The sequence below is a fragment of the Petromyzon marinus genome, chromosome 64 (genome assembly GCF_048934315.1).
Source record: "Petromyzon marinus isolate PM22_M1 ecotype Great Lakes invasive population chromosome 64, UKy_Petmar_22M1.pri1.0, whole genome shotgun sequence".
In the NCBI taxonomy this organism is placed as follows: Eukaryota; Metazoa; Chordata; class Hyperoartia; order Petromyzontiformes; family Petromyzontidae; genus Petromyzon; species Petromyzon marinus.
The window spans coordinates 210567-236361 of record NC_133730.1 but is presented as its reverse complement, the minus strand read 5'-3'; the positions used below and the strand labels follow the sequence as shown (position 1 = coordinate 236361).

General features: G+C 47.2%; 1 protein-coding gene across 9 annotated transcripts in view; it reads right to left on the bottom strand.

Moving 5' to 3' along the window:
* Positions 1 to 24336, bottom strand: part of LOC116956284 (pyruvate dehydrogenase (acetyl-transferring) kinase isozyme 1, mitochondrial-like) — a 38952-nt gene extending 14616 nt beyond the window's left edge. Inside the window, exons 1-8 of one of the 9 annotated variants that reach the window (XM_032977759.2) lie at positions 24091 to 24336; positions 22779 to 22831; positions 22380 to 22589; positions 19868 to 20113; positions 18506 to 18640; positions 18024 to 18167; positions 14799 to 14966; positions 11174 to 13712 (exon numbers count right to left, since the gene is read on the bottom strand). In XM_032977759.2, the coding sequence (XP_032833650.2) occupies positions 12490 to 13712; positions 14799 to 14966; positions 18024 to 18167; positions 18506 to 18640; positions 19868 to 20113; positions 22380 to 22476 (2013 nt within the window). In that variant the 5' untranslated portion in view covers positions 22477 to 22589; positions 22779 to 22831; positions 24091 to 24336 and the 3' untranslated portion in view covers positions 11174 to 12489. Of the gene's footprint in view, positions 1 to 5572; positions 6204 to 11173; positions 13713 to 14798; positions 14967 to 18023; positions 18168 to 18505; positions 18641 to 19867; positions 20114 to 22379; positions 22593 to 22778; positions 22832 to 24090 lie in introns of those variants that run through there. The other 8 variants (XM_032977763.2, XM_032977760.2, XM_032977757.2 and 5 more) reach the window with 8 other exon arrangements.
* Positions 24337 to 25795: the final 1459 nt, after the last annotated feature.

Genomic DNA, 25795 nt, shown 5'->3' with positions numbered 1-25795 from the left:
TTCCCGGAGTGAGAGCTGTGTCCGTATTCTTGGTGTTAACTCAAAGTCGTTCACTGTGGGTGTTGGGACTCCGCCAACAGTATGTCTTTTGCCTCCTCTCCCGTTTTATTATTTCATGGACAGGACATCAAGGCACAGCCGAGGTATGGAGAATATCCAGTACGGGGAGATGGAGGTGGCGTTGCTGCTTTTTGCAGATGACGTTGTCCTCTTTGCCTTGTCTGTGATCTCAGCGTACACTCGAACGGCTTTATGCCCAGTGTGAAGCGGCTGGGATGAGGATCAGCACCTCCAAATCTGAGGTCATAGTTCACTCCCAGGAGACGGTGGATTGTTCTCTCCAGGTGAGGGGGGGAACAGCTGCCCTTAGTGGAGGAGTTTAAAAGTACCTCGGTGTCTCTTTCACAAGTGATGGTAAGTGGAAGCAGGAGATCGGCCGGCGGATCGGTGCGGTGTCCGTAGAATTGCGGGCACTGTACCAGTTCTGTGGTAGTGAAGCGGGAACTGAATTCCCGAACAAAGCTGTCGGTTTACAAGTCGATCTACGTTCCCACCCTCACCTATGGTCATGAGCTTTGGGTAATGACCACAAGGATGAGATCGCGGATACAAGGGGCCGAAATGAGATTTCTCCGCAGGGTTGCCAGGCCCACTCTCCGTGATCGGGTGAGGAGCTCGGTAATCCAAGAGAGCCTCAGAGTTGAGCTGTTACTCCTCCGGATCAAGAGGAGCCAGTTGAGGTGGTTTGGGCACCTGACAAGGATGCCCCCCCCCACCCCCCCCCCCTGATAGCCTCCCCCTGAAATTCTACCAGGCACGTGCCACTGGGAAAAGACCCAGGACACGCTGGCGGGACTACGTTGCTCAGCTCGCCTGGGAACACCTGGGAATTCCCCAGTCTGTCGTCAGGGAAAGGGAGGTCTGGACACCCCCCCCCTACTCAACATGCTGCTTCCGCGACCCTCACCAGGACAAGCGGACTAAGGAACGAACGAACTTGGCATATTTATCATTAACACTGCCTTATAAAATAAATGTTAACCTATTAAATGTGTGTTCTGTTAGTGACCAATGTGCTGAGTTTGTGTTTTTAATCACGTTCAATCAGGTCTCACTTCTACTCACTAAAACTAATTTTAAATGAGCTCTCAACTGTGTATATCAAAGACACCACATGGAACAGTAATAGCCACATGGAACAGTAATAGCCAAAAGATGACATGTGAGTTGCCGATGGCACGTAAAGTGCTCCGAGATGACCCAGTGTGATGGCGGGCAGGGCTCTATCCAACATCAGTCGTTATTGATATTTATAGAGGACAGCACCAGAGGAGCTGTAACCATAATGGACATAGCTAGAGAGGAATGGGAGGGAGTAGCGGTCCAAGGGAGGTTAACCGAGGTCAAGGCTGGACACGCAAACCTCCTGAGTGTAATGGAAATAGGCAACGTCCATTATTACCGAGAGAGATGCCATTCAAGTTTGTTTTGTAATTTATTTTGATATTGTTTGTATTGTCTGGCAAATATATTTTTAAAACAGATGTACAACCTTAATCAACACAACCCATCACCCTCTGGCCTGATTACAAAATAATACAATGTATGTAACACCAGCGATTAATGTTTTGTAAAACACACCTTTCTCTTGTAAGGCAGTGTTAATGACAAAAAGTAAAATGTTATTTTATACGACGTGTTCATGTGAGTTCACGTTACCCCTGCAGCCATAATCATTTTAAAAATATCGATTCTCGAATCAAATCAGGAGCCTGGACAGTGAGAATACATCACGTCGCTGGGGAGTAAATCGTTCCAGCCCGAGCTTACGCACAACAGACTACGCAATGGATTGTTAAGAAGGTCACGGGTCCGCACACTAAGCTTCACCACACAAACGTGTCCTGGATCTTTATTTTGCCCCAAGCAGAATCAGAACCCTGGAATCTGTTATGGGAGATCAATATCTACCCCCTGCATCACACGCACCCATTATCTCACAACCACCATGTACCGTGGGGGTCATGCAGCACACGAAGCGACGAGACAAAGATCCCCGTGTAGCCTTTAACAGACTGTAACGTGCTGTTAGCAATCACCTATGGAAACCGGCATTTATCTCCCCAGTGCTGATGTTTTGCGCACCTTGACCGAGGAGCGATATAAATATTCAGCATTGATGTTAGCCGTGGTCATACATTTAACTCAGGTAACCCAGTTGCTATAGAAATACACGAACCACTACGAGATGTGGGTTAGACGTGTTGCCTTTGTAAAGAGGAAAATATGTTTCATGTGTCTTGGTTTATTTAATCTTCTGGTTAAATAAAGAATAGAGACCCGCTGACTGCCCTTCATTTTTAACCTTTCCTTTGCTACAGGGAGGCTGAGGTAAGAGATATATGATAGTTCAGAAGAGCAGCACCATAAAAACCAAGACAGATAACAGAATCAGTTTCTCAGCGAAATAAAAGGGAAGTGCAACAAAAATCATAAAACACTCAACTCAAATTACATCCAGCATCATCGAGCAAATCGCCATATGATGCTGGATGTAATTACCAGCAGAATGTCATACTCAGATTGTAAATGTTGTGGATTCACTCTTCAACACACCGGTGGGCTGAAGTAGTAACTATTTGGCGTTTTGTTTAACGTGACAAATCCCTTATTGATTGGCCGTGTCGGGTGGTGGAGGGTTTCGACACATTTATACTTACGAGATCTAACCCAAAAACCTTTAAAATGAATATTGGTCGCGAAAGCCTCCGTGTTGTCCCATGTGTATAATAAATGTTGCGTTGAACAGAAGGGCGAGCAAGATATGCGTCGGCTTTAGAACATTAAATAGGACGGAACTAAGGAACACCGATACACTGGAATGTCTGTTATTTAGTGTACGCCTTCAGGTTTTATTGTGCTTGAGCAAATTTTACTTAATTTTATAATACAGTAGTTTAATCACGATGTCCTCTGAAGTCCATGTACTCTCGGCCTCCCTTGTAAAAACAGTATCCTATCTGAGAGTTCTCATCTTGTTATAATCTTGTGTGCGTGTGTCTGTTCTGTTTACATGTTGTCCTTCCCCCGCACCTCCGATTAGCACGGTTTGGTAAATAAGGTGCGAAATAATTTCAACATACATACATACATGCACATTCCCAAAGATGGCTAAAATAATTTGCAAAAATCCAAAACTGGTCCTGGGGTTTCTCCTCGGTCGGCTCAGCCTTTATAATATGAATGAAAGAAAATATAATCGGACCTCAGTTGTCTCCATACATTAAATACCACAAATATATTTTAGTCCACGAGGTCCTATTATTAGCTTCCCAGCTCAATGTTACCAAGCACCATGTATTGAATATTTACAATACAGCACTGTACGTGCATCTTATATCAAGGACCAATGACTGACACAGCGAATACACCGGCAGGGAGGAGCCCATGCAGTTTAAATGTACGCAGTGTGCTTAATGTGGTGGTGGTGACTTATTGAGCGAAATGTTTAATTTAGAATGACATTTTAATTTGCTTCTCAAGGTCAGCCCAGCCAGTGGCAGCCGCTCCCATTAATAGTAACAGAACCAATAAACAGGGTATATGCCAGGATCACAATGAAGTGCATGCTTAACGTTACACGAGATGGAGAATTCATTTAAATTAAAGTGGAGAATGAAAAGAACCATTGAATAAACAAAATCCAAATCTGTTCATTTTAGGCTTGTTTAAGTGAGCCAGCCGGCACGTGGATTTCATAGTCCGCATAGGCAACACGGGAGCCGTGCCTCCACCAGTGAAGCGTCCATTGGCGGAGCTATATCACGTGGCCGGGCAAAACCCCTTCCCGCTTAAGCGCGGTAACAAATACAATGAGTCGGTTTGAATGACGACACCGCCATGAGCACAACAACAGCAGCAGCGTCTCGGCACTTACACTGAGACACTGCCATGCACACAACAACAACAGCGTCTCGGCACTTACACTGAGACACTGCCATGCACACAACAACAACAGCGTATTGGCACTTACACTGAGACACTGCCATGCACACAACAACAACGTCTCGGCACTTACACCGAGACACTGCCATGCACACAACAACAACAGCAGCGTCTCGGCACTTACACTGAGACACTGCCATGCACACAACAACAACAACAGCAGCAGCGTCTCGGCACTTACACTGAGACACTGCCATGAGCACCACAACAACAGCGTCTCGGCACTTACACTGAGACACTGCCATGCACACAACAACAACAGCGTATTGGCACTTACACTGAGACACTGCCATGCACACAACAACAACGTCTCGGCACTTACACCGAGACACTGCCATGCACACAACAACAACAGCAGCGTCTCGGCACTTACACTGAGACACTGCCATGCACACAACAACAGCAGCAGCGTCTCGGCACTTACACTGAGACACTGCCATGAGCACCACAACAACAGCGTCTCGGCACTTACACTGAGACACTGCCATGAGCACAACAACAACAGCGTCTCGGCACTTACACTGAGACACTGCCATGAGCACAACAACAGCGTCTCGGCACTTACACTGAGACACTGCCATGCACACAACAACAACGTCTCGGCACTTACACTGAGACACTGCCATGCACACAACAACAACAGCAGCGTCTCGGCACTTACACTGAGACACTGCCATGAGCACCACAACAACAGCGTCTCGGCACTTACACTGAGACACTGCCATGAGCACAACAACAACAGCGTCTCGGCACTTACACTGAGACACTGCCATGCGCACAACAGGTCAACAACAACAACAGCAGCAGCAGTTGACACGTTGTGCTGATTATTATTGTTAACCTGTTCTGGGACCAATCTAGGTCGATTCAGCCTGACGTAATTGCCAGTGATGACGATGGTCGTGGGGTTTAGTCTCCCATGAGACTCGATGTGTTCAGGGATTCATTTGACCCGGTTCTTTTCCTGTCGTACGCCGGCACAACACATCCAGTATACCACACTTCGCTACGGCTACTACGACTCGCGTTCATGAGTCACGTGCCACCTCCTCCCAGGCCTCCAGCAACCCGGATAATATAAAGTGTGGAATTAAACCCCTTGGTGTGCGTGCACACTGCATGACGCCCGTGTGTAGTATGCACGTGCGAGTGTGCCTGCGACTCGCTCGACCAAGCATGCATGAAATACGGTAAACAACCCTGCCAAGTCCCTGCTTTCATTCAGCAGTGGAATGACCATGGCTGACGATGTACACACATGCAGTGTGTGTGTGTGAGGATGTGTATGAGCCGGTCCCCATTTCCAGTGGCACTTTAGTCACGGCACGCGCGAACGTACAAATGGCACGCCTGTGTAAGTCACCGTATCGGACATTTACCCTCGTTTCTCGACTTAAAAGGGTAAAATATTTACGTACATTGATAAACACTTACATACGCGTCGGCAATCCGTTTTTTTTCTTCCATTTATTTACAATAACGCAAAAACAAAACGGAACCGAGCAAGCCGCGTCGCGTGTCCTGTCGTGTGTTAGCAACGTGAGCGAGTCGGGTTGAGGGTCCTCACCGAAATCGAGGAACTGTTTGATGGAGAGGGGCGAGGGCGAGAACCGGGAGTAGAACTCCACCTGCGACAGCAGCGACTGCGACAGCCCCGCCGAGGCGGCGCGCAGGCAGCGGAGCAACCGCATCGCAAGCGGGGCCTCCACGGGGACCTTCGGGTGCCTTCACAGGGGGTCGAGCTGGCAGCGATCCCACGGGTTCTCCTAACGACTGGAGGGTATTGGCAGATTAGGGACCACTTAACGTCTAGCACTGGGGGGGGGGTCCTCCTCGCACGAGTTCCAAGCAGGACGAGGGGACGATGCCTGGGGAGAGGAAAGGCTGGGAGAGGGTCCGTGCTACCGGCGATCTGGCTGAGCGAGGCCACCACCAGCTGCAGCACCAGCCAGCTTCAGCGGCTGACTTTGATGGAGACGAGAAGCGAGGATGGGAGAGAAGCCCCGCGTGTCTCTCCTCTCTTAACCGCGATCTCAGGCCCCGGAGAGCTCACAGAGAAACCGGAGAATGCTCACCCTGCGCTTGCGGCACCACAGAACAACAACAGCCACACAGTCTCACACACGCGGCGACTCGCGTTGACTCGCAGGAAGCAGCCCCCTGCATCAACGGGGGGGGGGGGTGTGAGCCCCTCCTCTTCTTCACCCTTCGGTCACGTGACACGGGTACGTGCGAGGCCAAGCCTCCAGTCACGTGACACGCGCCCGCCACGTGTGTATTGACAGGTCCGTGATGCCAGTGCTTTGTGATGGCATCATGAGCAGATTAATTTCCCATGAGATCTTCGAGTATTTGACTCCCTTTCCCTTAACTATCAATCTCAGGGAAAATGTCTTCCCAGGGTCAGCCCAGGCCAGCTCCGAAATTAAGCCCTAATTATGACAGTACTGTATCTAAACGCTTCGACCACGGCCTCGTTAGATTATACTTTTATACATTTAAGTAAGCATATTACGTATTTAGATTATAATTAAAGATGTTTAATGTATTTTGATTTAAAGCTTTCGTGACTGTAAGTAATTCATATTCTTAGTTTTTTCGGTAAAGTCACGTTGAAGAGAAACAACAAAATAACAAAATATATATTTCTATTTGTTATTTTGTTGTTTCTCTTCAACGTGACTTTACCGAAAAAACTAAGAATATGTTTAATGTACTATATTTACGTGCCCGCACTGGCCAGTGTAGTGAATGATCAAATAACGGCTTGACCTGCGCACGGGGTGAGAGGAAGGTTGATAAGGGGCTGCTGGACATTACATTACAGTTCAGCTCTAGTCAAATATTCCATTGCGTTGAGTACCAGTGTGAGACACTGCTGTTTCCGATTAAAATTCAACTTCCCTGTCCACCTCTAAGAGGAAGGAGGGCTATTGTCTGAAACGTCATCCTCATAGATATACCTATTTTCTCGCATATAACCCGCGGGGTATACCACTTTTTACAAACAAAACAAGACGCTGCGGGGCATATGGAGGTGCGGGCTATCTGAAATTTGTTTTACACAAAACGTTATTTTTGCGGGGTATATGCGTCTGCGGGTTATATGCGTATTCCGGGCTATATGCGGGAAAATACGGTACTGTATTGTGGAAAGCTTGCCACAGAGGGCAGAGCAGCAAATATCGACTGTGCTCCCTTCATCAACCCGCACTGATCAGCGTGGTATGTTGAACTGCTTTCGCACCATAAGTAGCAAACCGTGCGAATCGGAGGTGAAGTATGGTTAAAACAATATCCACGACCAGCACAGCGTGGGAAGGCCATATTCAACAGTTGATTGCCAAAAAGACTTGCTGTACATGTGCGTGTTATAAATACGTGTTATTGGTGGGTTTAGTGTGTTTTGCAATTTGCAAATTCCAACTTAGTATGTTAATATTTAGAATATCAAACTGAAGATGGATAATCCATGAGAGACCACCAATGTGTGTGCGGGTGAGTGAGTGAGTGGTGGTGAGTGCAAGCCTAGCATGGTAAGGAATATCAGTTACGGGTTCCGATTATCATCAACAATCTGCCTGGCTTAATCTCCAAACCACCAAGCTTCCACAGTGGACATCATCTCGGCCAGGTCACCCATCATATTGAAGGAGTCTTCTTGGTTCTTTCGGTAAAGTCACGTAGAATGGAAACAAAGTAATAAAAATAAAACATAATAAAATAAAATTCTCACGACGTTTCGGCCACAACACAAGTAGCCTTCTTCTACGTGACTTTACCGAAAGAACCAAGAAGATGAATCCCTGCAGTCACGAAAGCTTTAAATCGAAATATTGAAGGAGTTTAAGGAAGGGGGCTTGGGCAGGACACATCGCGAAAATGGATGATGACCATCACGGAGATGGAGCGATTATATCAGCTTATGTGCGGCAGATGGGAAGGTAAAGGCATGGGGAGGCGTTTGTACAGCAGTGGCGAGACAAATGCGGATGGTAATTGGTTAACGTGACCCCTGGTACCATCAGTCGCTGCTACATTCACAACAGAAACATCAACAGATTTCTGGATCTGAATCGTGATGATGGAATCTCAAGGTGGGGTTTAATCGGTCACCAGGCGTTTTACATTTATTTTTAACGAGTCACGAGTAACAATCGTTTGTATTGGTCTTGAGTGATATTTTAAATAATAATAATTCATGGCACACGTGCCATGTTTGCTATGTGTTGACTATCCATTCAATCTATTTTTTCCAATTAGTAGTCAAATAAACAGCAACGGATCCAACTGGAAACTTTGTACAAGTCAGCTGGCATGCTAAACCTGATCATTTTTCCAATAAATGTATTACTGTAAATATGTACAACGTAATTAAACATTCGTGCTCCGTCCCTAAACTGCCCCTTTTCATCTACAAAGAGAACAGAGAGACCATATGGCTCAACAACACGAGCCTCGTAAAAACCACTGCCTCGTATTGACACAACAGTTCTCAAGCTGGGGCAGCAGTCACAAAGAAAAACGCGAGCACAGCACCATTTCACGATAATACGTTAAATTCGAATTCCACAAACAGCCAGTCCGATCTCAGCTTTCAGAAAACCAAAAGTCTGTATTGTACTGGCAATTTAACCATTGTAAAATTATTTTATAAGGTACAATAATGGTACGCACATATTCAGTGGCGTTGTAATCTAAATTGGTATTTATTGGTGATGTTTAATTCCCATATTCTTTGGTTCTTTTCTGTAAAGTCACGTAGATAGAAAAAATAAGCACGACGTTTCGATCGCAATACAATCGGTCGTCATTATTTATATTTAGTATTATTTTGTTTTTATCTACGTGACTTTACCGAAAGAACCAAATAATATGAATTCCTGCAGTCACGAAAGTTTTCATTCAAAATTTTATTCCCATATTGTCAATTTCTGAAATGGTATTTTCTGCCCTGTTTTGTATATGCATTGGGATTTGCACTGCTATTTCAATACCAGGTCCACCTGACCAAATGTTCGCACACGTGCCATGTTTGCTATGTGTTGACTCCCTGGACTCCCTTGTACACAAGATGTTCCATAGCAAGGAATTATCCAGGTGAAATATTTTAATTAAGGTCCACTAGTCTCAATTTGGGCATTGTACTGTTTTATATTTTTATTATTTTATTGTTTGCCTTCTACGTGACTTTTCCGAAAGAACCAAGAATATTACTACACTTAAAAATAGTTTTCCCTCTTTTTTCTGGCAACAAAACTGAAACCTTTTTACAAGGATTCATGTCTGCATTAACCACAATACCTGCAGTCAAAATGCAAACAAAAAACATACTATGATAATATATGCATTGTCCTTGAAACTTATTGGTTCACACCAAGGGACGGCTTTCTTTTGAGCCTCGACCCAATTGGTGCTCGACCAGATTTTGGAACTGGCAAAGGAGGTCTAATGATGTAGATTACTACACTTGTTTACAGAGGAAAGCCTCCATGAAAATACAATTTTTTCAGGAGGGCCCTGTTAAGTTCTCATAGTTGGGATGATGCTGCTGTGTGCAATCCCAATTGAGTAATTTGCAGGTATTTCGTTTTTGCATTGGGATGTTTGGTCAACACCAGTTACATTGTGTGTGTATTTAGCTGTCATCATGTGAAGTTTATTGCTACACCATGGCAGAACAATGTCCTTGGAAGACGTCACTGAGCGTGTTTGTGTGGCAAATGGAAACATCGTCGAGACCCTGGCATGGTGGCCAGGCGATGGGTGGAGCGTACTGGCAGTCTATAAGTAGACTGTAGCCTGGTTCTTAACCTGTGTGAGCGCACTGGCAGTCTATAAGTAGACTGTAGCCTGGTTCTTAACCTGTGTGAGCGCACTGGCAGTCTATAATGTAGACTTATTCTTTGATTGTTTCGGTAATTAAAAATAAAAAAATGCGAGTACGCTCACTAAGTTTAATAACCATTGCTACAGTCTACATTATAGACTGCCAGTACACTCACCAAACTTAACTATGCTACAGTCTGCATTATAGACTGCCGGTACGCTCACTCAAATTAAGAACCAGACTACAGTCTACATTAGTGGTTATAGGTTTTTTAGTTTTTTATTTAATTTTTATTACTTTTATTCACTTTATTTTTCTATCTACGTGACTTTACCAAAAGAACCAAAGAATATTAATTCCTGCAGTCACGAAAGTGTTCAGTCAGAACATCGGTTGCCAACGTTCACTCATCATGGACGCCGAGCTTGATCTCAATTAAATTCTGCGACTGCCATGAGATCACTGCACAGCCCGAGACGGATTATCACCTTGAATAATTCATATTTCATCAACACTGATAACCCTGTCAATGTTACACATTTCAATAGCAACGAAATAATAATTCATTCAAGGCCTTCCCAGACTGTCGATCACAGAGTTAGTTTGACCAAACTTCACCACGATGGTCGGTGCAAGGTGGTGAAGTGGCGAGGGCGCTCAGGACCGGCTTAGATATCATAACAAAATGATGTTAGCCATGGCCGGGAATCAAACTCGGGAGCCGGGTTTATAGCTCAGCGTGATAACCACTGTAACCCTTCTTCCCAACCTACACATGGATGTCAGTTACAACAGGCATGTTTTGTTACCTTTAAAGATTCCAAATTTAAAGTGTCTAACAGATTCATAGCAGTGCTCCACCTGTCAGTATTCCAACTGCACGGCCATCGCTAACGCTTGTCACATGATACACGCATCAATTCAGTGCCCTTCAGAACTTACTTCGGCAAGGGAGACTTGGCAGGCCAAGTAGGCTAAGATACAGTCGTAATTTAAACAAACAGCAACAGTGCGGGCAGTGGTGCTCAAATGATAACACAAACCTCACTGTATTCATCATTAATGCCGCCCTAATACGAGTACGCCTATGACCCAATACACCTCTCACATGGACCATTCAATCATGGGCACAATCCTACTCGTGACCTGAGCACAACTAGTTCATAGTTCATTTAATTGGTATAGCCCTGTGAGCCATTTGGCTCTTGAATCGGGTGCAACCGCAACAAACAAAAACATTAACAAGAAAACATCTTAAAGTGACTATGTGTGACTGTGCAAACATTACCCCTAAACACAGCTCTCTTAAGCACTCACGGAACATTCACGTCACCGAAATGGATTGGGAATTCCACATTTATTATTACGAAACACACAAACATATATAGATATGCGTATACACATTATGTACATTTAAACGTGTACGCGGTAAAACGTACTGATTTAGGGTTCATTAAAGTAATCGAGCCCTTAAACAGTCTCCACACATTTCCAAACGCTATAAAAGTCAATCGGAAGAAAAAAAGAGTTAATCCTTTCTATTTAATATATTTATTCCATACTGCGTGTAAGCATTCACTCGTAGTAAGAGCTTATGAAAATAAGACGGAGCATTAGTCGTACAACAAAAAATACACGTATGCAAGGGAAGGGATAGGCGCGTCCTATGAGGAGACGGACATTCCACACCAGACTGACAATCCTCCACAGTTGAAGCGTGATGAGCTCAGAACCAGTTCAGACGTCACTCGACAAAAAATGTGAGCCATGGCAGGTAATCAAAGCTCGGGTCCCCGGATTCATAGTGCAGTACCATGCTGACCACTCTTCAGCTCACCTACACATGATGTCAGTAACAACATGTATGTTATTTTATCTTTAAAGATTCTGAATTTAAAGTGTCTGCAACAGAATCGTAGCAGTTCATTTGTCAAAGTACTGTCACATGGAAAACCTGGAGTCAATTATAATTACAAAAGCAATGTTAACTTAAAATATTTACTATTATATTATGATTGCAATGCATTACCAATTCCACAGTTACAATTGTCATTGATCTCCAGGTCTGGTCACGTGAGTTTCTCTCATTCTGAGGCCGCACGGCATCATGGGACACAACTTGGCGAGCTCCCTATGCCTGCACAGGGGCAGCCAAACCGAGTCTCAGCTAGCAGTGGAGGAACCTGGCAACTGAACATTCGCTTCCACTGCATTAGGCATAATCAGTACCTTTCATCCATGCTGGCCTATAGCCCCGATTGTGCTTTGTGCTCTTGTTAGAAACAATGCTTCCTCCAGACAGTGGGGCAGGAGAACAAGCAAGCAAACCTGTGTAACCGGTATGCATTCACCACTCAGTCACTCCAGAATGCAGAGCGTTCACTCTGTTAATGGGAGCAGCCCCTGCAGATTCACACCTAGGGATGTCATCTCGTTGCAAGTCTCAGAGCGTAACGTTATTAACGCAAATTAAATACTTCTAGAAACAATCTCACGTTGGAACGCATTACATAATCCACGTGTGTGCAATATTTTTCTTCCTTGTGACAAATCATGAGTTGGTGCCACTGGCTGGGTCACAAACTCCACCTCCACTCACAGAGCGGAGGAGACAGGAGAAAGTGTGATAACTGAGTGCAACGCTACTGCGGCACCTACTGCTGCACCACGTACAGCTTCACGTCCTTGTGCTGCTTGAGGACGTGCTGCTTCTTCTCGGAGGGTCGGCGGAACCCCTTGCCGCAGAGCTCACAGCGGTGAGGGTAGTCCTTGGTGTGGATGGAGATGACGTGGCGCTTGAAGCCCGACGCGTCGCTAGTCGTGTACTCGCAGAATTCGCACTCGTACAGCTTCTTGCAGTTGTGCACCTTCCTCATGTGTTTCTTCAGCTCACCCCTCTGCCGGAACGACTTGTGGCAGCGCTTGCACATGAGCGCTGCATCCTCCTCCTCCCCCTCTTCCTCTTCCTTCTTCGTGTGCACCGACAGGATGTGCCGGCTCAGCGCGAACGGGTCGCCGCTCTCGAAGCCACAGTGGCGGCACTCGTGCAGCGGCCGCCGGTCCTTGTGCCGCGCCGCGTGCTTGCGCAGCGTCGACGGCAGGTGGAAGCCTTTACCGCAGACTTCGCAAGTGTGCGGAAAATCCTTTGTGTGCATCGAGATGACGTGGCGCTTCAGCGCGTTGCTGTTGAAACTCACGTGACCGCAGTGGTAGCAGTGGAAAGTGCCGGCGCCGGCGGTGGTGGTACAGCAGTGCCGTTGCCGGCTTTCACCGTCCGACAGAAGTCCAACGCTGCACTTGTTGCGGCGATGTGATGACAATGGTGGTGGCGGTGGCATTAGCGCGGCGCTGGCCCCTCCGTGCCTGCACCGCACGTGAGCCTTCAGGTTGGAGCCGCAGGTGCTGCGGTAGTTGCAGAGGGCACAGGCATAGGGTTTCTCACCCGTGTGGATGCGCACGTGCTTGCTCAGCTCCGACGGGTGACGGAAGGCCTTGCCGCACTCCGGGCAGCGGTGCGGGAAGCTCTTGCTGTGCACGGCCACGAGGTGGCGGCTCAGCAGTGACGGCTCGGCCGTCTCGTAGTCGCACGAGCGGCACTTGTGCATCTCGGTGGGGTGCTGGTGCGACCCACCCAGGGCTGCCGCAGCCATCGTCGCCGGTGACAGTAGCACCAGGCGGTGGCTCTGGAGGTGGCTGTGGAAATTTGCCTTCTTGCCCGTGCCATAGTCACAGTCAGTGCACCGGTACTTCTTGCGGGTGGTCTGCTCCGGATGGTTCCTCATATGCTTCTTGAGGAAGCCCCGCGTCTTGAACTTCTTGCCGCACACGTTGCACGGGTGCACGTGGAATGGTTTTCCATTGGGGCCGATGATTATGGCTGCGAGGGGCAGGGTGTTCGGGGGAGGCGTGCAGTAAGAATCTGGCTGGAGTATCAGAAGTCCCCATGGACAGGCCAACACTAACATACCAGTTTAACACGTAGGCTTTCGCGACCAATATCATCCTTGATACAGGTTTTTTGGGTAAAGATCGCGTAAATAAATGTTTCGTTAAACCCGCCACCACCCGGCACAGCTAATTAGTAAGGTTTGTCACGTAAACAAAACATGCCAATTTGTTACGAGAACAGCACATCGGTGTGTTGGAGAGCAAAGCCACAACATTTACAATCCGAGTACGACGTTTCACCAGTAATTACAACTAGCTTATTCTTAGCTCTTTCGGTAAAGTCACGTTGAAGGGAAACAATAAATTAATGCAAACCGACACACCTGATGACGACCGTTTGTGTTATGGTCAAAGCGTCGTGAGAATTTTTTATTGTTTTATATATATTTTATTATTTTATTGTTTCCCTTCAACGTGACTTTACCGAAAGAGCTAAGAATATGAATTACTGCAGTCACGAAAGCTTTAATACAACTAGCTTCATAAGGCGACAGCCAGATTTGTGGAGAAATCCTCCTGTTTCGTTCCTTTGTTTACATGACAAACCTTACTAATTGGCTGTGTCGGGTGGTGGCGGGTTTAACGACACATTTATATATTTACGCGATCTAACCCAAAAAACCTGTATTACGAACACACCAACACCCCAAGATTAACACACCATCAGTAACACCAACATGACAATACTTCCACACTAACACACCGACACACACACTCTTCACAAACCGATACTAATACAGACACTTGAAAACTGGTATACCAATACTAACACATTACCTCTAATACACGAACACTAACACCACCATTAACACGAACACAACATCACAAATTCACCAACACGAGCACGCCATCACTTACATATCAACACGAACAAACCAACCATGATATACGCCATAACTAGCTCACCAACACGAACACATCAACACTCATAAACATCACCACTTACACACCACTACCACACGAACATCCCTGACCTTAATGCTCAATGACCCCTATTTCAATGGTGGTGACTCACTTGTGGATGGCTGCTGCTGCTGACCAGACACGCCAAGTCCATCCCGCTTCTTGTGCACTGCTCCTCGCGCCACCACCGCCGGTACCAGTGCCGGCACTAACGCCGCGCTACTCGGCTGTGCTGGCATCCCCAAGTCTCCATTTCCGTCGGCCACTTTCGGGCTTGTGGCTGCATACAATGGAGCAACAAGTGAGATTTTGTGGTGGTGAGGTTAAAGAGTGAGAAACGGTAATGGTGGTGAGTTTAAACGACAAGTTAAACAGTGAGGAACAGCAGTACAGGTTGAACGGTGTGAATGAAGGTGCCTGAGGCTCAGAACCGACAATCAATCAAAGACAGCGTCACACACGTCACACACAGCATCATAGAGTACCAGGTCCACGTAGGTGAGCTGTGTCACACAGCATCGCATGTGTAGGGGTGCTATGGGGAATAAACACATGGCACGGGAAGGTGTGGTTCACCCACACCTTGGTGGCTACAACAACGTCCGCTAAGGCTCCACCCCGTGGGTATAAAGTGCGGGGAGCCAGGGAGCTCGGGGCAGTGTTGGGCCCGAGGCTGAAGCAACCAGTGAAGAAAGAAGACCAGCTAGGTGAGACCTTGGGACTCCTGTGACCGCTGCCCTTTTCAGGGCCGGCACAGCAAGCCAGTGGTGCGGCCCCAGAGCCCCAGAGCCAGAGTCCTTCTAAGGGCCGGTCTGGTCGGCGGGGTGCCGAGATCTGTGCCTAACCAGGGCCAGGTCTGATAGCCTCCCTTAGAGCCCTACCAGGAGGAACTGGGAGCCTAGAGCTTAGGCTAGAGAGCCTGGGGTGTGTTCCTGAGTTATACGGGTGAAGGGGCCGCTACCCCTTCTAGTGTAACCCTTGTTAAGGTTTAAATAAAGTGCTGCCTCTACTCTGCCGTCTCCGTATCCTGGAATCCACTACACATGCAGCATCATATCTAGATTGAAAACTAATTTCTTAGAAATGCTTGTTGTGTTTAGTTTGTTGTCATTCCCCCACACCTCCGATTTGCATAGTTTACTACATACGGTGCGAAAGAAGTTCAACATATACAGTGAGAGAAAAGTATTTGATCCCCTGCTGATTTTGTACGTTTGCCCACTGACAAAGCAATTATCAGCCTATAATTTTAATGGTAGGTTTATTTGAAAAGTGAGAGACAGAATAACAAAAATGTTATACATTTATTTGCATTTTAATGAGGGAAATAAGTATTTGACCCCCTCTCAATCAGAACGATTTCTGGCTCCCAGGTGTCTTTTATACAGGTAACGAGCTGAGATTAGGAGCACAATCTTAAAGGGAGTGCTCCTAATCTCAGCTTGTTACTTGTATAAAAGACACCTGTCCACAGAAGCAATCAATCAATCAGATTCCAAACTCTCCACCACGGCCAAGGCCAAAGAGCTCTCCAAGGATGTCAGGGACAAGATCGTAGACCTACACAAGGCTGGAATGGGCTACAAGACCATTGCCAAGCAGCTTGGTGAGAAGGTGACAACAGTTGGTGCGATTATTCGTAAATGGAAGAAACACAAAAGAACTGTCAATCTCCCTCTGCCTGCGGCTCCATGCAAGATCTCACCTCGTGGAGATGCAATGATCATGAGAACGGTGAGTAATCAGCCCAGAGCTACAAGGGAGGATCTTGTCAATGATCTCAAGGCAGCTGGGACCATAGTCACCAAGAAAACAATTGGTAACACACTACACCGTGAAGGACTGAAATCCTGCAGCGCCCGCAAGGTCCCCCTGCTCAAGAAAGCACATATACATGTCCGTCTGAAGTTTGCCAATGAACATCTGAATGATTCAGAGGACAACTGGGTGAAAGTGTTGTGGTCAGATGAGACCAAAATGGAGCTCTTTGGCATCAACTTAAATCGCCGTGTTTGGAGAAGGAATGCTGCCTATGACCCCAAGAACACCATCCCCACCGTCAAACATGGAGGTGGAAACATTATGCTTTGGAGGTGTTTTTCTGCTAAGGGGACAGGACAACTTCACCGCATCAAAGGGACGATGGACGGGGCCATGTACCATAAAATATTTGGTGAGATCCTCCTTCCCTCAGCCACAGCATTGAAAATGGGTCGTGGATGGGTATTCCAGCATGACAATGACCCAAAACACACGGCCAAGGCAACAAAGGAGTGGCTCACGAAGAAGCACATTAAGGTCCTGGAGTGGCCTAGCCAGTCTCCAGACCTTAATCCCATAGAAAATATGTGGAGGGAGCTGAAGGTTCGAGTTGCCAAACGACAGCCTCGAAACCTTAATGACTTGGAGAAGATCTGCAAAGAGGATTGGGACAAAATCCCTCCTGAGATGTGTGCAAACCTGGTGGCCAACTACAAGAAACGTCTGATCTCTGTGATTGCCAACAGGGGTTTTGCCACCAAGTACTAAGTCATGTTTTGCAGAGGGGTCAAATACATATTTCCCTCATTAAAATGCAAATCAATTTATAACATTTTTGACATACGTTTTTCTGGATTTTTGTTGTTGTTATTCTGTCTCTCACTGTTCAAGTAAACCTATCATTCAAATTATAGACTGATCATTTCTTTGTCAGTGGGCAAACGTACAAAATCAGCAGGGGATCAAATACTTTTTTCCCTCACTGTATAGATGTAGAGTAGTAGTTAGTGACGTCATGTCACGCTCGCCCTCCGGTACGATGACATCACGTATGGTGACGTCATGGACAGGGGGCGGGACGGTGACATCATGTCCCCCTGGGATATTTAGGTTGGGACCCGTGACGTGTTCGAGGTCGTTGCGGGGAGCCAGGAACGTGTGAAGTTGGGAGTTGGGACCCAGGGTAGGGGGAAATTAGCACCATGTTCGGGGAGCCTGGGGGTGTGCTAGGGAATCCCCAGTACCCTTCCCCTGGGGTGTGGAGTGTAGGCAGTGAGCGTGCAGTACACGGAGTCGTGTATGAAGAAAAGTCCTTAATAAACCAACTGGCGCAAGCCCCTACATGAAGATCTGCCTCCAAGTTGTCATTTACGCCTCAACATAAAGATGAGCACTGCCTACACGTGTTGGAGCAGGAAAGCACTTTGCGAGTCACTGGATTCGCTGGGCATCGCCTGACCCACAGTGGGTGAGAAGATATCTCACACTATCTCCCGGACTCCGCTTCCCTCACTCCTCGGTGACCCCCGGCCTTCAGTGACCCCTGACCCTCAGTGACCCCATATGCCCCACGTACTGTACTCCACCGTCCACGGCACAGGCAGGAAGTCACAGCCAAGCGCCACGTCACCCTGGGGCGAATCCGATACCACAGCAACGCCTTCCTCCTCCTCGCCCACGATCACCTCCATGTATACCTCGTCTGTCATGTCCGCACAGCCTGACACACACACACGTTATCACTCAGGCTAAGGCTTATCTTTTAACCACTTTTTGTTCGCATATCCGTGGTGAATTTGACCAGTAACAAACAGCAACAAAGCTCTGGTACAAAATGTTATTCATATCGGATCATCTTACAAAAATCATCGTGTCCCCACATTAGTCAGATGGTTGGAGAGTGTTAAAAAAATGTTTTACCTAATTGAGACACTTCACGGTATCTCTACAATCCGAGTGTTTTCCTCTAATTGAAGCTTCAAGGCTCAGCCTGTGTTGGGGTTTGCATTGGGGAAAGGTAGGGGAGCGTTGGGAAGAGGTTGGGAGAGCCACACTCACTTCTCACATCCTCCCCCTCTGGCTCAGAGTCCTTCACGGCCATGTAGACCATCTTATCTTGCTGGGTGAGTGAGCCGGCACTGTCCAGAGAGACCTCGGGCATCACGTCGCTGTGGTCCACCGTGACACTGCCACCTACACGCAGTGAGAGATACAGGAGCGTGCAGTGAACACAACAACTGCCATTCGCCACTAAGTGGCGGTGACGTCACCACGACGCTTGTGCCAGGCCATGTGCAACTTGAGGCCACGTGAAGTGTCGAACGCCTGCTGGCAGGTCACGGGGCAGACCCAGGTGCCACGAGTCGACTGACTGAGATGACTGAGATGACCGGCTGATGCACCACCTGTGCCCCCTACTGTGCCAACTTTCTGTGCTTTAGCCACCCGGCGCTCCGCTCGTTGTTGTGAGCGTCACTCCTCCGCCCTCTGTTGTTGTTGGAGGGTGACTGCCTCCAACTGCCCAGTAGCGTCCTTCACGAGCCTCCTCCACAGAGGCCGATCTTGACACCGCTGGTACCAGTCATCGGCAAGTCCACGGCAAGTCCACTCAGCTCCATGTCCTCCTGTACCACATCACTCCATCTCTTCTCTAGCCCGTGCCGCGCCCATTTAGCCCCCTCTATCCGGCCGAACAAAAGCTGTTTAGAGGCATGCGGTGGCTGGGCATGCGGTATACATGACCCAGCCAACGCAGCCTTGCCTGCCGGAGGAGCTCACCGATGGGACTTTGCGCACACATACACAAACGATCACCACTAATAATTATCCATACAGTGCCTCCCAAGCAGAACAGCCCAGTCGAGCCAAGGGTACTGTCTCTGGTGACATCTGTCCCTGTGCTGCTGAGCACAAGGTGAACACAGCATCAGCCTGCAAGTGGGCTGTAAGTCTGCAGTAGCGGGCGATGTTGCTGTGTGAATTTGGCCCACGACACTGGCAACACATTGCCTTACTCGATTACAAATGTGAATGTAGTAAACATCCACTGTGAATCACAGTGAATGTGTGGTTACTATACCCGCCGAATTCACTAATGCTGGGTTCGAACCGCAAACCTCTGCAATATGCGGCCAACACGCTCCTGCTGGGCCATGTCATTGCCCTTACAGAAACTAAGATCCCCCGTATAGCCTAAGCAGACGGTTGGGGCAAGTGTGAGTGAGCACCTACTTAGGCTGAGACTGTACACAAGGGAATGGTGAACATGATACCCAGCCGTCTGTTGTCTCTCCTCAGTGCTGATGTTGACAACGTACCAGGTACTCATTTAAGGCTGAGTCAACCTAGAGGAGACCCACCCTAAGATTTGAATATCTAACTTCCAAATGTGCCCCCTTGCTTTCCATGTCGGAGACCCACCTGGAGGGGCCGGGTAGGAGTGGAGGCGTGGGAGTGCGAGGGTGGTGAGCATGGGGGAGCTGGTCAGGGCAGTGGCTGGGCCTGTGCTGGTGTGGCACGATGCGCTGTACAGAAGGAAACCCTTGCACGTGCCCTCCTCCTCCTGCTGGGAGGCCGGCTTCATTGTGACCGATGAGCTGAGCTTCGTCACCGCCTCAGTCGCAAGGCGCCCGTGCGATGGCATCAGCAGACACGGGGACATCGCCACTGCAACATCAAACACGTAACATAACACAAGCGAGACATCACACGACACACATAGAGTACAAACACATCAAGCACCATGCATATACAGTGAGGGAAAAAAGTATTTGATCCCCTGCTGATTTTGTACGTTTTCCCACTGACAAAGAAATGATCAGTCTAAAATTTTAATGGTAGGTTTATTTGAAGAGTGAGAGACAGAATAACAACAACAAAATCCAGAAAAACGCATGTCAAAAATGTTATAAATTGATTTTCATTTTAATGAGGGAAATAAGCATTTGACCCCCTCTCAATCAGAAAGATTTCTGGCTCCCACGTGTCTTTTATACAGGTAACAAGCTGAGATTAGGAGCACAATCTTAAAGGGAGTGCTCCTAATCTCAGCTTGTTACCTGTATAAAAGACATGTCCACAGAAGCAATCAATCAGATTCCAAACTCTCCACCATGGCCAAGACCAAAGAGCTCTCCAAGGATGTCAGGGACAAGATTATAGGCCCACACAAGGCTGGAATGGGCTACAAGACCATTGCCAAGCAGCTTGGTGAGAAGGTGACAACAGTTGGTGCGATTATTCGCAAATGGAAGAAACACAAAAGAACTGTCAATCTCTCTCGGCCTGGGGCTCCATGCAAGATCTCACTTCGTGGAGTTGCAATGCTTATGAGGACGGTGAAGAATCAGCCCAGAACTACACGGGAGGATTTTGTCAATAATCTCAAGGCAGCTGGGACCATAATCACCAAGAAAACAATTGGTAACACACTACGCCGTGAAGGACTGAAATCCTGCAGCGCCCGCAAGGTCCCCCTGCTCAAGAAAGCACATATACATGTCCGTCTGAAGTTTGCCAATGAACATCTGAATGATTCAGAGGACAACTGGGTGAAAGTGTTGTGGTCAGATGAGACCAAAATGGAGCTCTTTGGCATCAACTTAAATCGCTGTGTTTGGAGGAGGAGGAATGCTGCCTATGACCCCAAGAACACCATCCCCACCGTCAAACATGGAGGTGGAAACATTATGCTTTGGAGGTGTTTTTCTGCTAAGGGGACAGGACAACTTCACCGCATCAAAGGGACGATGGACGGGGCCATGTACCGTAAAATCTTTGGTGAGATCCTCCTTCCCTCAGCCAGGGCATTGAAAATGGGTCGTGGATGGGTATTCCAGCATGACAATGACCCAAAACACACGGCCAAGGCAACAAAGGAGTGGCTCAAGAAGAAGCACATTAAGGTCCTGGAGTGGCCTAGCCAGTCTCCAGACCTTAATCCCATAGAAAATCTGTGGAGGGAGCTGAAGGTTCGAGTTGCCAAACGACAGCCTCGAAACCTTAATGACTTGGAGAAGATCTGCAAAGAGGAGTGGGACAAAATCCCTCCTGAGATGTGTGCAAACCTGGTGGCCAACTACAAGAAACGTCTGACCTCTGTGATTGCCAACAAGGGTTTTGCCACCAAGTACTAAGTCATGTTTTGCAGAGGGGTCAAATACTCATTTCCCTCATTAAAATGCAAATCAATTTATAACATTTTTGACATGCGTTTTTCTGGATTTGTTTGTTGTTATTCTGTCTCTCACTGTTCAAATAAACCTACCATTAAAATTATAGACTGATAATTTCTTTGTCAGTGGGAAAACGTACAAAATCAGCAGAGGATCAAATACTTTTTTTCCCTCACTGTACTGTACATCACAAATACATGCATATTACAGCAAGACAAAGATCACCTGTATAGCCTGTTACAGAAAGTTTGGGAAAGTATTATCGAACACCTATCAAGGTTGGCATGGAGGGGTGAGTGGCCAACGCCACGCTCGGCCGTCTTTATCCCCCCAGTGGTGGTTTAATATACCACACCAGGTACAGTGCTAATTTATCACTGAGTAGACCAAGAGGATGCCCAGGACCAGCTCAATGATCCATCACTGTTATTGGTTATGAACGGAAATCAAACTCATTTCGCCAGGTTCGAAGTGCAGCACACTAACCACTGCATCACCACTGGCCACCACAAAAGGTGTCACACACATGGATATGCGAACTGTGATTTGTCATGATAATCCTGAATGCGCCGTATAATTCCCTTGTTGCACAACTAATCGGTAAATGTGTACATAGCAGTTGCAGGCAAATTTGGGTATGATTTTATAGTGCAATGGATTGTTGAGGGGTGGAGCCGGCTTTAGGCAATGACATCACTGACCCTGCACAAACCATAGGCAAAGTGTGAAAGACGCGAGGGTCGGGAAAGGTATCTCACCTGCGTCATGTACCTCCTCCTCACCCCTCACTGTGGTGACCACGTTCTCCTCCTGGAACTGCAGCTCGGTGCTCAGGCTGTCCTCCTCGTTCTCCATGGCCACGGCTCATTCGGGACGGCCTTCACGCCGACATGGTAACACACTCGCTTTGTGTGGCCTGCAACTCCAGCTTCCCGGGGGCAGTGACATAACGGCAGCACGTTTGCCATCTGCTGCAACGTGTTCGTGGCGGTTAGAGAGTTCAGCGGCCGCCCTGGTTAATACACGTATTCACCATAATTGCTAAGCACCGTCTCATTCACAGTTGACGTTACAGTTCCCTTAACGTTTAAAAAAAAGCGTAGGCCATGTGTGCCCAGATCACCGTAAAAATTTGATGAATGTGAAACATTACTCACATATTGAGCAAAACCACAGAGCGGCATGGCCCCCACTGGCAGACTGTACCCGTCTGTGAACACAGCACCGTCTTAATAGCCTTGCACATTAAGAATGGCAGGAATATCAAAGTACTCATTATATTAGGAGGTCTGTTCTAGTTTGGCACTACGAATTAGTTTGGATACTTTATTGGGTTGTGGCAGCCAAAGTAGTTAAACGTGCCCAGGAGATCAGGGATAAAATAAACTCGAGGTTCAGGTGCCAGATTGTTATATCACAGGCTTATGGATCCTTTATCCAGCAGTAGATTGATCATAGCTGGCGATTCATTAATTATGTCGCTTAGTCTACATCGGTTGATAAAGACTGTTTAGAGAAACGTTTGGGCAGGCACTTATTACTGGTAGCTTTGCGTGCAAGGTAGCATGGCCAGAATAACCACCGAGCTGCCTTAGTCTCCTCAGTAGTGATGCTTACACCACACCAGATATATTAAGGATGAGTCGATAGAGGGGATATCCTAGACCGGTTCAAATGTTCCCAACTGATATTAGCCATGACTGGAAATGCACACACACCACACACGATGGAGGTGACTTATTGAGGAAAACCTCATTATTGAAATGTGTTCTCCTAATTTAATTTATATTGTAGCTATCGGTGTCAGGGCAGTGTAATCCTTCAAGTTAACTAATGGCCCACGGAAGCAGATACCGTAGAAGCTGCCTTAAGTGAGTAGCTCAACACAGTAGGGGGCAGCACTTTCCCACCTGCCTTGCTACGGAGATAAATGTCCTTTTAACGACAAACTGTTCTTGCAATTCTCAGCGCTGGAATGCGGCCAAATTGAGTTGCAGAAACAGACTGAATGCGGTTGATTTATGTGCAGCCATTGGCGAATTGGCTCAGACCATAAACTCACTGCACTTGAGAATTTGGCTTGATTAGGTGGGGGTGGAGTAAGGGGCGGGGCTGCATTGGGGATGACATCATGGGGGGGGATGAGGGGCGTGCCCACTCGAGGGGAGTGAAGGGCGGGGCTGTGGGGGTTGTGGGTGCTGTAGCCCCTCCCCTCGCTTGACAATGGCGGCCAGCGACACCAACCCAACATGGCGGCCGCGCACATCACCGTCAACACCATCAACAACACCATCAACATCACCGTCAACAGCACCGCCATGAAATTCCCGCGCCGCGCACGGAGCATGGCGGCGCGCGCGCACAACACCGACCGCGCGTCCGCATTAACGAGAAGAAGCCGCCACGGTGGACTCAAGCGCCGAGCTTGCCTCACACGGTCACGCCTCACGGGCTGCGTCTCTCGCTCACCTGAGGGCGCCTCCGTGGGGCCGTGAGCGCAGGGAGAGTGTGGAGAGAGCGAGGCGAGGGGAGAGAGCGGAGAGTGCAGGGGAGACGCGGGGCCTCCCCGAGCCCGGCCCAGGCCGGGGTTAGACTAGCGGTGACGTCACGGAGGGCGGGGCCACGCGCGCGAGACTGCGCTTCGCTTCCCACCCAAAATGATGCAGTAATCGATCCATGAAGTCGTCATGCTTAATCGCTTTACACTAATTGGATGTTGCACAGCAAAAATCGTGGTATATAATCGATACTGCATTGAATCGTGTTTCGAAACGGAATAACATTGTTCACGTAGGTTTCCATTAATCTTGATTTTAAGTCACGTAGAAATTATACATAATTTTCTTTTCTAGATTTGAAGCTTTCGTGACTGCAAGTCACGTAGGTAAAAAAAATAAAACAATTTTCTTATTTCTACGTGACTTTACCGAAAAAAACAAAGAGTAATTCCTGCAGTCAACGAAAGCGCCAATTCAAGCTTGATTTGAAGCTTTCGTGACTGCAGGAATCCATAGTTTTTGGTTCTTTTCGGTAAAGTCACGTAGGTGTAAAATAAATCACGACGTTTCTGGCGCAATATAAGCGTCCATCATCAGGTGGGAAAGCATGGTCTGCTGCTGAGGCAGACTTTTAAAAGGTTTTTAAAAGTGATTTATTTTATACCTACGTGACTTTACCGAAAGAACCAAAGACTATAAGCTTCCATTCCTGCGGGCAAGAGACTCGATGCACCACTCACGGATACGTTGAGTAACTTTTGCTTTTTTCCCCGAATTAAAATCACTGCCTTTAGAATGTGTTAACCCAAGTTAAAGTAGATTGGGATCCTGAAACGATAACCAGTCGACGCTTCCAGAATCTTATCGTTTACCCAATATTTTGAATTGCTTACAAGGTTTTCATTATACAGTACATAGTTCTGCTTTGTTGGTACTGTATTAGTCATGTTTATACGATGTCCTTACATTTGTTCTTTGCAACCCCTGTAAACCCACCCCATGTAACCTGCATGCCGCTTTATTCGGGTCACCATCGTTAACTTACCCAAAATAAAAGATCACTGATCTCTGACAAGAAAGACACTTGGCCTGGGAATCCTTGCACCCGCCACTGCTATTCAGTGGCCTAAAATATGGCTCTAGATTTTGGTGTTATAATGTATTTATGTAGTTTATTAAAAATTTGGTCACAGTCCCTATGATCACTGTTACATTGGATTTATGGCTTTTATTTTGGTGATTTCGAAAACGTTTTTTTTTTGTTTTGGCCATGTTTTTGTTTATTGTAGTACGGAGTTAGACTGATGGCCTTAATTTTAGTTGTCTTGTGGTTGTTGTTGTTGTGGTTGTTATTTGACTTGCATCCCACTGGGATTTTTGCACACAGCGTTGGTGTACGGTGCTATTTCAGGAATATTTTTGATATTTTTTTCCTGTATTTTCTGTTTGAACAGTCACATAATCACTTTAAGATATTTTCTTGTTCATGTTTTTTTTGTTTGTTGCGGTTGCACCCGATTCAAGATTCGAATGGCTCACAGGGCTATACCAAATAAATGAAACTATGAACTATCCTTCCGACAAAGCGAGCCTTCCCCGAGGGCGTGAATGCCTGGAAGCCGCCATCAGCTAATATGTTGTACACGTAACGTCGGTTATCTTTGCTACTTTAATCA